The sequence below is a fragment of the Oncorhynchus keta genome, chromosome 14, assembly GCF_023373465.1.
Source record: "Oncorhynchus keta strain PuntledgeMale-10-30-2019 chromosome 14, Oket_V2, whole genome shotgun sequence".
Lineage (NCBI taxonomy): Eukaryota > Metazoa > Chordata > Actinopteri > Salmoniformes > Salmonidae > Oncorhynchus > Oncorhynchus keta.
Window position 1 is genome coordinate 60,382,358 of NC_068434.1, and position 15,759 is coordinate 60,398,116.

At 46.8% G+C, this 15,759-nt stretch overlaps 1 protein-coding gene across 1 annotated transcript in view; it reads left to right on the top strand.

Moving 5' to 3' along the window:
- tshz3b (teashirt zinc finger homeobox 3b) overlaps positions 1-12,404 on the top strand; it is a 37,269-nt gene extending 24,865 nt beyond the window's left edge. Inside the window, 2 exon segments of the mRNA XM_035757978.2 lie at positions 7,541-8,877; positions 8,880-12,404. Coding sequence (XP_035613871.2) covers positions 7,541-8,877; positions 8,880-10,934 — 3,392 coding nt within the window. The 3' untranslated portion in view covers positions 10,935-12,404.
- The last annotated feature ends 3,355 nt before the right edge of the window (positions 12,405-15,759 follow it).

Here is a 15,759-nt window from a genome sequence, read left to right on the forward strand (position 1 = left end):
GTATTTGTGTGTGTATTAATATCAGTGTGTGTGTGTGTCTTCAGAGAAAGTACAGCAAGGCCCCAGGGATCGCAGCAAGCCAGATCTGTTCTCTCCCATTACCCAGCAGCCCTCTCTAATGGGAGACTGACACAGTCCTGTGATTCTGTTCTGAGTTGGACTCGAGCAGAGAGGGGAAGGCAGGGCAGTACAGGGATGGATAGAGCAGGGAGGGACTCCAGGCGATACCAGAGGGGCTCAAGGAGATACCAGAGGGGCTCAAGGAGATACCAGAGGGACTCAAGGAGGTACCAGAGGGGACTCAAGGAGATTACCAGAGGGGCTCAAGGAGATACCAGAGGGACTCAAGGAGATATAGATGAGAGATGGTGGTAATTATTTATCCTGCTCAGCCCTGGTTGGACCAGCAGTCCCCCATCCTTCCCTCCCTCAACTCCCTCCACTCCCTCCCCTTGGGAACAGATGACTGTGACCTCTGGTTGCCCTGTGCTTTAGGAGTGTGACTGCTCCAAGTGGTGCACATCTGAATAACAAAGGGAACCTGGCGGACAATTTGCTTGAGATCATCGTCTCTGCTTGATAATAGTGTGTGTGCTGTCTGTTAGTGGGCCGTTTGAGACAGTGCTGGAAGTGATGCGGGCGCACAGCTCATAACCCCACCCCCCAGCCCACATCTAAATGTCAGGGGGTGATTCCATTGGCCGCCGTCTCATGTAGGGCGCATCAGAGAGCGGCAGAGTAATGGATGTTTAGGGAGTCAATTATCATAACCCCCTGGCTAGATAGACTAATATACACAGGCAGTTTGTATGGATATGAAGAGGTCCTTTTTAGTATTGATGTTTAATATAGTATAATCACATTCTCTGTGAACCACTATGCCTGTGCTATGGGTGTGCCAGACACGGTCTCTGTCAGATACTGGCTAAGCATTTTGAAACAAGTCTATTCTAGTTGCAGCTGAGGGAGTGTGTGTGAGACAGAAAGAAACGGTCATATTTGTTGTATTTCTGTGATCTACTACCCAACTGTCTCCCCAACAGGCCTATTTTATTTTTTCATTTATTTTAGTTTCTATTTAACCTTTATTTAACTAGGCAAGTCATGTGACGGGATGATCGCTTGTTCTCATGATTCGTGCCTCCTCTACAGTTTGCCAGCATTTCATACAACAGAATTCACACAGAAACCAGGTCTCTCTCAGTCATTCAGGCCAACTGGGGAAATGTTGACCTTTTCTCTGCCTTCTGTAGACTTCAGGGTGAGATTGTCTCTCGGAGGGAAGTCTGTTCAGAGCTGTGTGGTGTGGACCTGTCTGAATGGGGGTCATTTTGAGCCCGTGTGTAATTCTGAGAAACACGTCACTCCGTGCCACTTCTCAGTGTGTCTGACAGTCTGAGATTCACTACGGAACTACTCCCGTGGTTTTAGTGGTGCGTAAAGAAAGACAGGATTCTCGCCGCGTTTCGGGTCATCCAGAATAAGTACAAATCAAGTATAGCAGGGGGATTTGTCAGTAGCGCCGTTTTTTATTTGTTTGCGGGGAATGCCTCGACTAACACTGCGTTTATCGCTGAGCGCCTCGGCACCACGCTCCGCCACTTGTCTGTGAACACGGAGCAAATCAAATCAAATATAATTGTGCTTGTCACATGCGCCGAATACAACGGGTGTAGTAGACCTTACTGCGAAATGCTTACTTACAATCCTATTAACCAACATTGCAGTTCAAGACAAAGAGTTAAGCAAATAATTATTAAATAAACTGAAGTAAGAAATTCAATGATGGAAAACAATAATGAGGCTATATACAAGGGGTACCAGTACCGAGTCAAAGTGCGGGGGGTACAGGTCATTTGTACATTAAACGTTACTGTTTAAGAAAACAACCTGAACTTAAGGTTTCATTCGTTTCTAGATGGATAAGCCTTATATGATTTCTACAGCGCATAGATAGGAAGGGTTGGGAGGGGGGTATCCTATTTGTTTTGTTGAGAACGCGTCAGTAGAACTCTGTGGCGTGTCAAGGCGTGGAGACGGGCCGGGGAAGCACCCTGGCGAAGGGATGGCGACGGCAGGGGGCCAGGCATGTAGGAAGGCACCTGGAGCCGGCGGCACGGCGAGGCACGGTGTGTAAATACGCTGTCAGCCACTCTCCAGCTGAGTGGCATGAGCAGCCGATTAGCCGCTCTCGCACCGGTGTTCATGCATAATCTTACAGTTCCACCGTGCTCCCTCCGCCTCCGCTCCCGCCGACACCCCGTTACCAAACCTGTTCTATCTCCCCTAATCCACCACCACTCAGATATACGCTCCCCTCGCCTCATCATCACACAGCCAAGCACTGGCCGGCCCGCCAGCACAATGCATATGCAAATACTCTACATAATACCTTGGGCCTTTTCCGGTGCTTTTGATATGTGTCCTCATGTCACCGATTCCTTTGCATTCTCTCTCTGTCTCTCTATCTGTCTGTATCTCTCTCTCTGTCTCTCTGTCTCTCTGTCTCTCTGTCTCTCTATCTATCTATCTATCTATCTATCTATCTATCTATCTATCTATCTATCTATCTATCTATCTCTCTCTCTATCTCTCTCTCCCTCCCAATTTAAGGAGCTTTATTGGCATGAGACACATATGTTTACATTGCCAAAGCAAGTGAAATTGGTCATTTAAAAAAAGTGAAATTGACACTACAAAATGAACTGTCCACATTACACTCACAGAAGTTCCAAAAAGAATGAAGACATTCCAAATGTCATATTATGTCTATGTACAGTTCTGTACTCTCTCTCTCTCTCTCTCTCTCTCTCTCTCTCTGCAACATTGCTATTTGAATCCATCTCAATAGGTCCTGGTGGTCTTGGGCTGTACAGAGATGGCTGGTTAAAGTAGCCTTTCCTTTCGGAGGCAGTGTTTACTTGTAGCCTTGGAGAGTTGGCTCCATTCGTCAGGCGTCTGGGTCGATGGGGCGTCTCTCTACGATCGATGGCACGCCTCGGCGATCCCTCGCCTCCATTCTCCCTCGCTTCAATCGCTCGCTCCGGCCAGAAATGGCCCCTTACCCACCTCCCTGCAACACACACACACACACACACACACACACACACACACACACACACACACACACACACACACACACACACACACACACACACACACACACACACACACACACACACACACACACTAGAATACACACTAGATGAGAACACACACAGCCGCCCAACCAATTTGTCTGTGCATGTCAAATCGCAATAATTAAGCATTATTGATCTCAGATTCAATTAACTTCATTAACGCAGGTCATGGCAGCGGCGAGTGGCGAGCGAGAGGAGAACGGGAGGTATAGGATCTCATCAGAGGGGATCTGAGGGGAGGAGAGGGGAGAGACAGAGACAGGGGTCTGGTGCTATCTCATATCCTCCACGACCACACTGGCAGTGTCAGTTTAAGGCTGACACTGCCGTAAGCTAAATTATATCCTTCTAATGATATCATTTAGCAGATAGGCCTACTGCTGTATTGGAGCTAACTACCTCCCATTATGAAGGTGGGGTTGGGTGCTATATTTAGCATCTTTCATTAGCAACCAACTAGCACTTCTTTCCCTTTCCACCTTCCCCTCGACACTGAAAGGTATTCATGGTCCTGCAGGTTTTTTGCTCCTCTTCTCTTCTCTTCTCTTCTTCTGACCAGGCAAAGTACGTTAACTCGGGGGATATTTGATTGGCTACCGTGGATGATTTCATTCCTGCTTTTTTTTCTTCTTTCAAGTCACTCTCGTCTGATAAAATGTGTCCCGTGGTCTGTCTGACACCGTCCCTCAAATCAAAACTGTGAAACTGATGAAGGCATGTGACTACGGACCCCCCCTAGACACACACACACACCAGACACACACACACGTCATACATTCCACAGTTTCACTCCTAAACAGTTCTGTAAACATACTGTAATAGAGTGCCTGTGTGGATGATTTGCCTGTGAAGTGATTATGTAATGATGATGAACTGTAGTCCTAACAGCATAATTCTGGACTAAAACGAACCCTTGGTGTTTGTATTGACTTGTATACAATCATGTCAAGCAGAATTGACCTTTTATGGAAATAACTTTTTCAGAATCATTTGCTACTCACTTATAACAGCAACTGACTGAATGTATATGGAATCCTTTGATACAGATAAATGTGTTATTTTGATAAGTAAACTCATCGTTCTGCATTCCGGGGTCCCAATCCCAAAAGCACACATCTCTCCCCCCATTTCAAAAAGCCATTCTCAATGGGGTCTTCTCTTGTAATATCCCACTGCAAATGAGATCAAACTCTCGTCCTCTCTGCTGCCAATTAAATCAGAGGTTATTTTCACTCGCTCTCCCTTCTTTTCCACCCATCCCGTTCTCTAATTAAAAGAGCACCTGCGTGGCGGAGAGCATTTGGCTTTGCCTGCACCAGGGCTGAAAGCTCAATATTGGAACACACATCCACGGCCACTTTAGGGGCCCTGTGGCCTGGCGCCGGTCCAGAGGCCTGTGAGATGCTCCCTGTGTGGCCCACAGGTTTGAGGGCTTTCCAAGACCTCCCTCCTTCCTCTTTGCCTGTCTTCCCTCCTACCTCCATGTCTATTCCTGTCTTTCTCGCACTCCCTCTACTCTCTATGCCTTAGGCTAAAAGCTGAGGTTGAAGTAGTAGTCGTACGCGGTGTGTGTTGCGTTACATTCCGTCTCCATTTCACTTTAATGCGAGACACACGTAGACAAATACAAAATAAAGGAATCATTCACAGAATCGCCTCCCTTTCTCGTTCAGTATCTCTTTCATTGTCTTCTCAGGCACGCACACACACACACACACACACAATATTGTTTTTTGTTCTGTCAAGTTCAGGTCAAGGTTAGTGTTTCGGCTGGTTTGTTCACACTTGCGAGGGAGGCAGGAGGTTCAGTAGAAAAATGACTTGGCATTGGCACAGAGAGAGGCATATTCTTTTAGCCTCTCGCTGTATTTTCAGTTGCACATTTTAATTACATTCAAATCAGTGTTGTAATGATATTCTCAGTGAACTATACATTTATATTTAGTGCGGTAGCAAAGGTTTCACTGCAGATTTATTGGCTTAGGTGTTCAAATGACCCTCCCCCATGCCTTCCTTTCTCCGTGTGTGTTTTAATTACATTTAACAGCTTTATGTCTGGGTTGTATTTTGAGGAAGGAGATTTCACATGTGTGTCTGGCCTCGGTGTGAGTGCTGTTCTGACTGCTTCCTGAGCAAAAGCATTGTTCTCTTAAACAGCTGTCGTTTTGGCGGATTCAGAACAGATGGCTGCGTGCGTGCGTGCGTGCGTGCGGGCGGGCGTGCATTGCATTGCATGATCAGGGTTGCTGAGGGTTGTTGAGTCGTGTGTGGTATTGGATTACATGTTAAGATATCCCATCTTTTGTTGCTCCGTATTCCAATTGTGCCTTTCTGAGCGTCTGTTCACAAAATGGCAGATGTCCGTTATAGAGGATGAGGCATCTAAATGTAAAAGTCTATATTGTCTACTCTGGATACAATAATCGTGTAATCCCTAAGATGTATGTATATACATTCTTCAGAAACGTTGTAACACGTTAAGTCGACATGCTTCCAAAATAATTGTCGGTAAGAAGAGGTTTCCGTCTTATCCAGGAGTTGTTAGACAATGTATAATGTTAAGTATACATCCTAGACACTAGTACACACAAGGTAACCGATTCCAACTTGCTGCATGCTGATGTGTGAGATTGAACATTAAGCAGCCCGCTTGTTCAGTTGAAAGGCTGCAGACTGCCTGGAGGCACAGTGTTTTTACTGCAGCGCAACGCCTGGGAGCTGCTGCGTGTTTCAGTGCATCTGTTTATCCCGCGGCACCACACTGCCAAAGGCAACAGAATGAGCCCCCTGGCGATGACAGAGATTCTTCCCCGTGTCTGGACTGATGCAGTGTGCTCAGACCTTCAGTACCGCTCCGAGATGGAAGTCAGCGGTAACACTGCTGGAGCGTGTTGTGTGACATGGCTAGCAGGTTCTGGAGATAGCTACCCGGTTCTGGGGATAGCTGCCCGGTTCTGGGGATAGCTACCCGATGTCAACAGATATAACTGTACCTTTTGAAGAGGCTGTGGCTTTCCCACGAAGCTCATAAGTTTTAGCAAATACTTTCCGTTCTTTTAACTTTTCTAACTGGACTTTTTATCAGAATGAATATAGGAAGGGCAGTATAAGATATAGGTTGTCTTTGCAACGTTGGATAGTCATTTGTAAAAAAATAAAGAATAAATCAAATAGACATATGAATACTGTACATGAATACATATACATATATATATATATAAGTGACTGCTATTTTTTTTTGCTATAGCAATAGCACTATAGTGTCCCGTATTAAAGCGGATATATAGGATTCTTATAGATAATGTTCTGACTGTTGAGATATTCAAGTGCCGTTTAGGAGTTGTTGATGATGATAGAAGTTTGCAGCGACACACATAGTCAGTGTCATTCTTGTCCTTAGTTTACATACCTGGACAATGTGTGATGAACTGCTCGGAATCAGGAACGGTCAGGAATGTACAGAAGTAGCCCAATGTCCTGTCTATCATCTCTGCTTGTCTTCCAGCCCACTGTTTTCTGGCAGCCTCCATCACAAAATAATAGATGTGCGTATGTGTCTGCACAATGATAGAAAGTGCTTTTTTATTTGTGCGTTTCCATCTCACTGCAATCCACATTTGATTGTTTTAAACAGGAGGGATTTGAGTATAAATTGAAAGTATACTCTCCGGGCTAAACTGTAAATAATAACACAACTTTCTCATCTTTTGTAATTGAAGTAAATGTGTTTTGTTCGGAGAGATTTGTCATTGGAAACGTACATACATTCATTTTTATTTACGAATAGGCGAGCCTGTGCTGTGTAATGAGTGAAAACGCATGCTTAATTTAAATGGTGAGCGTGTCTGTTAAGAAATGCATTAGAGGCTGAAGAAGAAGCGTAAGACATATTAATTGACAGACAGGAACTGCTGTCTCGGAGGTTGATACAAGTAATTTATTACTTCAGAAACGAATGCCACCTCCAGAATGTGCTTCATTAATTTCAAATTTAGTTTTAATTTCAAGCTGTTGCCCCTTGAGAAGAATAAGGTGGCAAGTTGTGTTTGAAGAGCCATTTCCTTTCCCTCGTCTCTCTCTCTGGCTTTCTCATTCTATGCAGTAAAGAACAAAGGGGGTGGGAGGGAGGGAGGGAGGGACTTTATTCCATTTGGAAAACAATGTAAATGCAGTGGGGAAGTTGAAATGGAATTACAGCAACAGTTTATTATATGAAGTAGTCTCGTCTGTGATCGCTTTGTTTTTCTGAGATGGGAAGAACATTCTAGGGCTTTGTATTTCTATCGGCTGTCTGATTTGCAAGGCATCGCAAGAATGTCAAATTGGAGATCTTCATCATTAGACATGGTGGTCCTGTGGTAATAACAATCCTCTCTCTGTTTCTCTCTCTATTCCCTCAGCGTATGCCCCTGAGGATGAGAAGGAGGCTGCCCTGCTCGATGAGGACCTGGAGGGGGAGGACTCTGCCGGGGAGGAGGAGCCTGCGGTCAAGTACATGTGCCAAGACAAGGACTTCCTTTTCAATGACCGGCCTGGTTTCCATGACTCCCCCGTGGCCGACTTCTCGGGCCATGAGTTGGACAATGAGTCTCACCTGAGTGAGTCCAGTGACCGCATGTCAGACTTTGAGAGTGCCTCTCTCAAAAACGAGGAGGAGGTCGCGAAGGTGCCCCTAACGTCCTTGTCGCCATCTTCCTCTGTCATGATGGCCACCACCACAGCTACAGCCATGGAGGATGGCGCCACCACCGGGCCAGACAGCCTGGAGCAGATGAAGGCCATCTACACCAGCTTCCTGACCAACTCTTACTGGTCGTCTCTGAACTTCAACCTCACCCAGCCGCCAGCGGTGGAGAAACCTCCACGCAGCCACAGCAGCAGCAGCAGTAGCAGTAGCAGCAGTTGTGGCAGCAATGGCAATGGTTACGACTGGCACCAGACCGCCGTGGCCAAGACCCTCCAGCAGGTCTCTCAGAACCAGAACCGGCTCAACCACCCTGCAGCGGAGCAAAACAACCTGTTCAGCACCGTGCAGCTCTACCGTCAGAGCACCAAGCTCTACGGCTCCATCTTCACAGGTGCCAGTAAGTTCCGCTGCAAGGACTGCAGCGCTGCCTACGACACGCTGGTGGGGCTGACTGTACACATGAATGAGACAGGCCACTACCGCGATGACAACCACGAGACAGACAGCGACGGCACCAAGCGCTGGTCCAAGCCACGCAAGCGATCCCTCCTGGAGATGGAAGGGAAAGAAGATGCTCAGAAGGTCCTGAAGTGTATGTACTGTGGACATTCCTTTGAGTCTCTGCAGGACCTCAGTGTCCACATGATTAAGACAAAACACTACCAGAAAGTGCCTCTGAAGGAGCCAGTGACTCCTGTGGCAGCCAAGATCTTCTCCTCCGCCCGTAAGAGAGCCCCCATCGAGCTCGACCTCCCCAGCTCCCCAGACTCCAACGGGGGCACCCCCAAAACCTCCCTAAATGACCATAATGACCCCCTACAGAAGGCATCCAACCCCTACATCACCCCAAATAACCGTTACGGCCACCAGAATGGAGCCAGCTATGCATGGCAGTTCGAGTCCAGGAAGTCCCAGATCCTGAAATGCATGGAATGTGGCAGCTCTCACGATACACTTCAGGAGCTTACAGCACATATGATGGTGACCGGTCACTTCATCAAGGTCACAAACTCTGCCATTAAGAAAGGCAAGCCCATCATGGAGTCTCCCCACCGCCCGTCCCCACCATCTCTGCCGGTGAGGAGAAATTCCAGTCTGTACCACTGGCAGCCACAGCATTCTCCCCACCTCCTCCCCCCATACCTCCCCCCTCTAGTGTTTCCCCTGCCATGGCTGTGGAGATTAAGAAGGAGGAGAAGGAAGAGGAATGTATGAAGGAAACCACTAACAGCAGCAAAGACAAGAAGACCGGAGATGACGAGACAGAGGAGAAATTCGATATCTCCTCCAAATACTCTTACTTAACAGAGGAGGATCTAGAGGAGAGCCCTAAGGGAGGGTTTGACATCCTCAAGTCCTTGGAGAACACAGTGACATCAGCCATCAACAAAGCACAGAACGGTGCTCCCAGCTGGGGAGGCTACCCCAGCATCCATGCTGCATACCAGCTTCCAAACATCATGAAGCTTTCACTGGCCAACTCAGGGAAGAGCTCAGCTCTGAAGTACATGTTCCCCGGAGGAGAGATCCTGTCCCAAAACGCCAAAAACCAACCTCTGATCTCCCCGCCCAGCCGTCAGACCTCTCCTCTCCCCAAAAACAACTTCCACGCCATGGAGGAGCTGGTGAAGAAGGTGACTGAGAAAGTAGCCAAGGTGGAGGAGAAGATGCGGGAGCCCAGTGTAAGGGCGTCCCCACTGAGACGAACCACACCCTCCCCCTGCAGCAGCGAGGCCGGGGAGTCAGCCAGAGGGGAGTCCCCTAAAGAGAGGAGAGGGTCTAAAACCCCCGAGAGCATCGGAGGAGGCAGCCACAAAGACTGTAACGGTGACACCAATATGAAGGAGTCGCTGGAGAATGGAATGGAGTCGGCTGTCAAATCCCCCATCTCTGCCTTGTGTGGCAGCACAGCCATTATTACAGACCACCCGCCAGAGCAGCCCTTCGTCAATCCTCTAAGTGCTCTTCAGTCCGTGATGAACGTCCACCTGGGTAAGGCAGCCAAGCCTGCTCTGCCGTCCCTGGACCCCATGAGCATGCTCTTCAAGATGAGCAACAGCCTGGCAGAGAAGGCCGCGGTCGCCGCTTCCACCCCAGCTCAGACCAAAAAAAACAACGAGCACTTAGACCGCTACTTCTACCACGTCAACAACGACCAGCCAATAGACCTGACCAAAGGCAAGAATGAAAAGAGTAGCTCCCTGGGTTCAGCTGCCCTGTCGTCATCCACATCAACACCCTCCTCTGTATCCCCCTCCTCCACAGCCACCATGGCCAAGGCCTCATCTGCTGTGGCTTCATTCATGTCCAACTCCCCGCTGCGTGAGAACGCCCTGTCTGACATATCAGACATGCTGAGAAACCTGACAGAGAGTCAAGCCTCTAAGTCCTCCACGCCCACCAGCCTGTCGGAAAGGTCTGACCTCGAGGGTTCCACTCAAGAGGAGCTAGAGGAGATCTCTCCAGCCCAGAAACGCAAGGGCCGGCAGTCCAACTGGAACCCCCAGCACCTGCACATCCTACAGGCCCAGTTCGCTGCCAGCCTCCGGCAGACTGGCGATGGGAAGTACGTGATGTCAGACCTGAGCCCCCAGGAGAGGATGCACATCTCCCGTTTCACAGGCCTCTCCATGACGACCATCAGCCACTGGCTGGCCAACGTCAAGTACCAGCTGAGGAGAACCGGAGGGACGAAGTTCTTAAAGAACCTGGACTCAGGCCACCCAGTGTTCTTCTGCAGCGACTGTGCTTCTCAGATCCGTTCCCCCTCCACCTACGTCAGCCACTTGGAGTCTCACCTGGGCTTCAGACTCCGAGACCTGGCCAAACTGTCTGGAGAGCAGCTTGTCAGCCAGATCTCACGTCACGCCAAAAGCCTGTCCGAAAAACTGCTCTCCAACCACTCCAACTCTCACTCCCACGCCCACTCCCACGCCCACTCCCCGTCTCCCTCCCCTGACGAGGACAGCAGCAGCACCTCGTATCAGTGCAAGCTCTGCAACCGGACTTTTGCAAGCAAGCACGCAGTCAAGCTCCACCTGAGCAAGACCCATGGGAAATCCCCAGAGGACCACCTTATGTATGTCTGTGAGCTTGAGAAACAGTAGCACTAAGCTGTGGACATGCTGCACTCTCTCTCTCTCTCTCTCTCCCGTTCTCTCTTGGTCTATCTTTAGCCTTTCACAGACATTTCTTTCGAAAAAAGGACTAGAAACTATTAAGTGATGAAACTGCACAAAGATGCCATAGAACTACTGTTTAGTTTCGGCACATGGTTTCTGATTATCTTTAAGGTCGACTCACTCTGGCCCAAGAAGCTTTTGTTTGTTTATGCTCTCCTGTTTGCTGTTGTCACTGATGAAACATATGAAGGTTAAACAATATTTTAAAATGAAGTGGTATGTATTTGAAAGTTGTGTAAATTGGGTTTGATTTCTTTATATTTTGGCATCATTGAGATGTGATAAGCTGCATGCATAAATTAAACAGTTTAGTTAAACATTTGGTAACTAAATCTGGTGCACTTTTCTTTTTTTTCTCTCTCTCTCTTTTGCTCTCTTTTTTTGTTAATGTGACCTTTATGTGCTGGTGTCAGTCAGCATCTGAAATTTAACCCTCTGAGTACGGCCAAGCACTTCTACCCGAATGATCCAAAACCCTTATCGAAGCAAAACATTTGAGATTGGAATTGACCGAGCTATTGTGTCGTTTGTAAGCTGCACAGTGAAAGTACTACATGTCCCTGTCCAACAGCCAATCTCTAAATATGCATCGTACGTGATGCAAAATCTCAATCTGGAGTCATTTACTTTGTTTAATCAGGGGCCTCTATGAATTCAGGTCTGTGTAAAAATGTATATAAAAACATATATACTAATTCCTGTCTAAATTATGCATCATTTTTATATTTTTAATTTAAGAGGAGTATGACTATCTACTGGTGCACAATATATGAAGACATTAATGAAATTGTTTTGCACAATAGTTTTATAAATATGTTATTTAATCAAATGATATGAAAATAAGAAGAACAAAATTACCCAGAACTCTTTTATTTCCACCTCGTGCTCAAAGGGTTAAACCTCTAGTACAAGACAGTACATGTGCCGGTATTTGAACATTAAAATATAAAGGTTGTACAAAAGAAGTTACTGTAAGAAGTAATGAAGAATTCCACATGTAACCTCTTATTTATAAGCACTCTTGGTTGTCGTTTCATATCGTAGAATGCCTTTCGATTGGTATTTCTTCTTTTTTTCCCCTGTCTAATTACTCTCCCACAATTCCGCACTGCAGCTTTATCTTTTTGGGATATGAAAGGTAACCATGGTTACCTCACCTCTGATTGACAGTTCTGCTACATTTTTGGCAGTTCATTTGCTAAAGTAACTGACAGCTGCCAGTGTACAGAAATCTTAGGTGTAAAATATTGGCATGTAAACAGCACAGACACTGTTATGCATTCTGTGCCGTGTTGTTGTTGTTGTTGTTGTTGACAATGAAGCACCCATTATATGACTTCATATAACCTTTTTTTTTTCTACTGCAGCATTAAAGGAAACAGTTTTTTGCAATAACACTGTGTGTCGTGGCTCGCGATTATGTAGGTGCTGTGAGTTTTCTAATGAGCACATTATAAAAATGAAATTGTGTTCTGGCGGGTGGTGAGTTCTAGACGAGTTTACAGTGAGTGGCAGGGCCCTGCAGAAGATGAAAGCTGTCACACCATCCTCCTGTGTGTTTCCACAAAGCTCTGCCTGGAGCGGGAATAGCCTATGGGCCATATCAGGGGCCACTACGGGGAGCCTCAGAGACAGACACCACCCAAACACTATAGTGGTGGCACCAGTATAACCATCAAGTGTGTGTGTGTCAGTCATACATTCCTCCTCATTCTAATGTGTTGCTCTACGTAGGAAAAGGGAAATAGAAACCACATACTGAATACTGAACAACAGGTAACTCCTAGCTCTGTGATAGGCCCTTCCCCCTCCATCTCGTTGACTGGATGTAGAGGATAATTGCATAAACCCTGGCACTAGCTGTCTCATCGTCACCATTTTAGTCCCCGCTCTGTAATTAACCCAGACTTCCATTTTGTGTGTACAGTAGATCAACAACAACATAAAAGAGGGGAGACCTTTGTTTAGGCCTCATGGAGGGTGACAACAATGCAGCAATGATGAGCTCATGGCTTTGGAGTCCTATTCTATAAGCAACAACGATTAAACGCAGTCTATCGGTACAGTTAGTTAGTTGGTTACAGACACTAGGCCCATTGCCTCTCCATGAATCCGAACATTCGCACATAATAGAGGAGGTGGAGAAGGAGGGATGGAGGATTGTTTCTCAACTGTTACTCGTTTGTCCTTCTGGTCTGTTCTCTTCTTTGAGCTGCTGAATATGTTTTGCGTCAGGGCCTGTCACCAAAACCACCTCACAGATAAACTCCTACACACAGTTATAGACCTACATCCACACACGCACACACACACACACACGCACGCACACACACACACACACACACACACACACACACACACACACACACACACACACACACACACACACACACACACACACACACACACACACACGCACACACACACACACACACACACACACACACGCACACACACACACACACCCTTCAGGAGCCAGGTAGAGGGACTTCATCCGTGGTGACAAGGTGCCGCTGTATGTGAAAATGTCAGCCTTCACAGCCGTGCCTGACGTCTGGCGCCGTATTTAAGGCTCTCATTAGTCGCAAAGAAAATACGCGTGAAATTGAAGTGTAAGAAAAGTATTTTCTCTCCCCTCTCACATCCAGGGAGCGCAGAGTAGGCTGGGCTTATTAAGGTTCAAAACAGGCGTGGAGGAGACAATGTGTAGCCAGAAGCTGCACACACACACACACACACACACACTCGCACTTATTCACTATGTATTCCCTACAATCCCTCGACAGGCTTCATCTCTACAGATAGATGTGTGGATGTACTCCGTTTAAAATGAATATCGAAACAGCAAATGGTCATGTGTGCAGGATTTTGGATAAACTTACTCTTTTTATTTTTACATGGTGTGAGTGCTATGCCAAATATGAAAAGGAAATATCCATGTGAAATGAAAGGAATGCACTGGCTCAAATACGCCTTGGAGACGAGCATATTACTTCTGTTTTGGATATGTACCTTTGTGCTTGCACATTACTGCGCCATTGTACCCAACACAATGCAAACGTCGACATCCTCCTGGGAGGAGCGTACAGCACAGCACAGCCGATGTGCAACTTTAAGCTGCTCAGACTCCTTAATGTAGCGAGGTGTACCGCAGATTCGGATAGCTTTATCAGGTGTAATGTAATACGCACTCAGTGGATCCACACTGCACAATGGATCCACACTGCACAATGGATCCACACTGCATAACACAGACAAAGCCCTTACAACAGGCAAATGCGCACCTCTACAAATACGATGTGATTCTCCTTCCCAGCTAGCAATTCACTGTTCTTCTGAGGATGCTTTTAGGGCTTTCGAGATTCTGAATACTGCTGCCCTCCTTTCACTTGTTCAACTGAGTGTTCCTGAAACTGCACTACAAAAGCATTCCATGTAGTGAAGCCCCATTTTCAGAAGTAATTCCTTAGATGTTGGCGAGGGGAAATGATTCTGAGTAAGACGTGTGTCACATCCTGCTGTTAGGCTATAGGGATTTCAAATGATAAGCAAATGCAAACACAGGTGTTCAGGTTGCACACAAAAGTACACTTACACGTGCCGTGAAATATGTTGCCCAGCAGGCTCGTGGAATCGCACGCTCACACACGCACACGCACGATAGGCCTGGATTTATTCTCACCACTGTTGACCCCATGTTGTACAATGTCTGGAGAGGCCCTTGAGCTCGAAGGGACTTCTTTAACTTCTGTTATTTACATGCCTAATAATTCACTTCTCCAACAACACCTTCACCTTGGAAGCAGTCCCATTAGACATGCTAATTTAAGGGGGGACCTGTAAATTCTCGAACGCAAAAAAAAAAAATATATATACTAATGTGAAAAATACTGGCATGCGTCTAAATCACGGGCGTGTCCCGCTGACCTGACCGTTACCCCAGCCTGCAGAGAGGGGGAGGGAGAGAGGGGGTGGGGAAGGCAGAGGAAAGGAGGAAGAGTGGAGCGGGGGGCTTGTAATGCACCACCGTAGATCTTCTGGCCGTCACGTTACCAAAGTATCTTAAAATAACGCGTGTGATGAATGTGCAATTTCCTTAATTTACGGGGCTGTGGCTCAGGGCTACACGCGGGATGGAAATCTTAAATGGGGCTTGAACAGCACTCCTCACAACAAGAAATCAATATGCCATGCAGCTTAGGGAACTATCTGCTCTGGCCAAGGAGTGTGGGGGTAATTTCCTCTAAACGCCACATACACTGTTCACACCACCACAAAAAAAAATAATCTCACACACACACACACACACACACACGCACGCAGAAACACACATGCTCTGTGTGTGTGTGGATTCAATAGAATAACGACACCTGTGTTCTTTATTGCAGAACAGGGGACAAACATAAGCTCTATGTAACAACAAAGACCACAAAGATTTGCAGCCATATTACACCACGAATCATCACCCTAGATAAGACAGAAATGGCCCTCAGGACTGAATAGGCCTACATGCCACATATAGACCTACATAGAATGGCATGCACTTAGGCCTACAGTTACAAGCACCCGCAGTGAATACATGCACATACAAGCAAACACTCAGACAAAGTGGCAAATTATAGCATTGTTTGGCATACTGTCTTCACAGAAACAAGGAATCGTTTCATGGCTGAAAATGTTCAGTATTTGCGGAGGCTATCTATTCATCCGTTTGAATTTGCCTTGGTAACAACATCATTCCAGTGTGTCT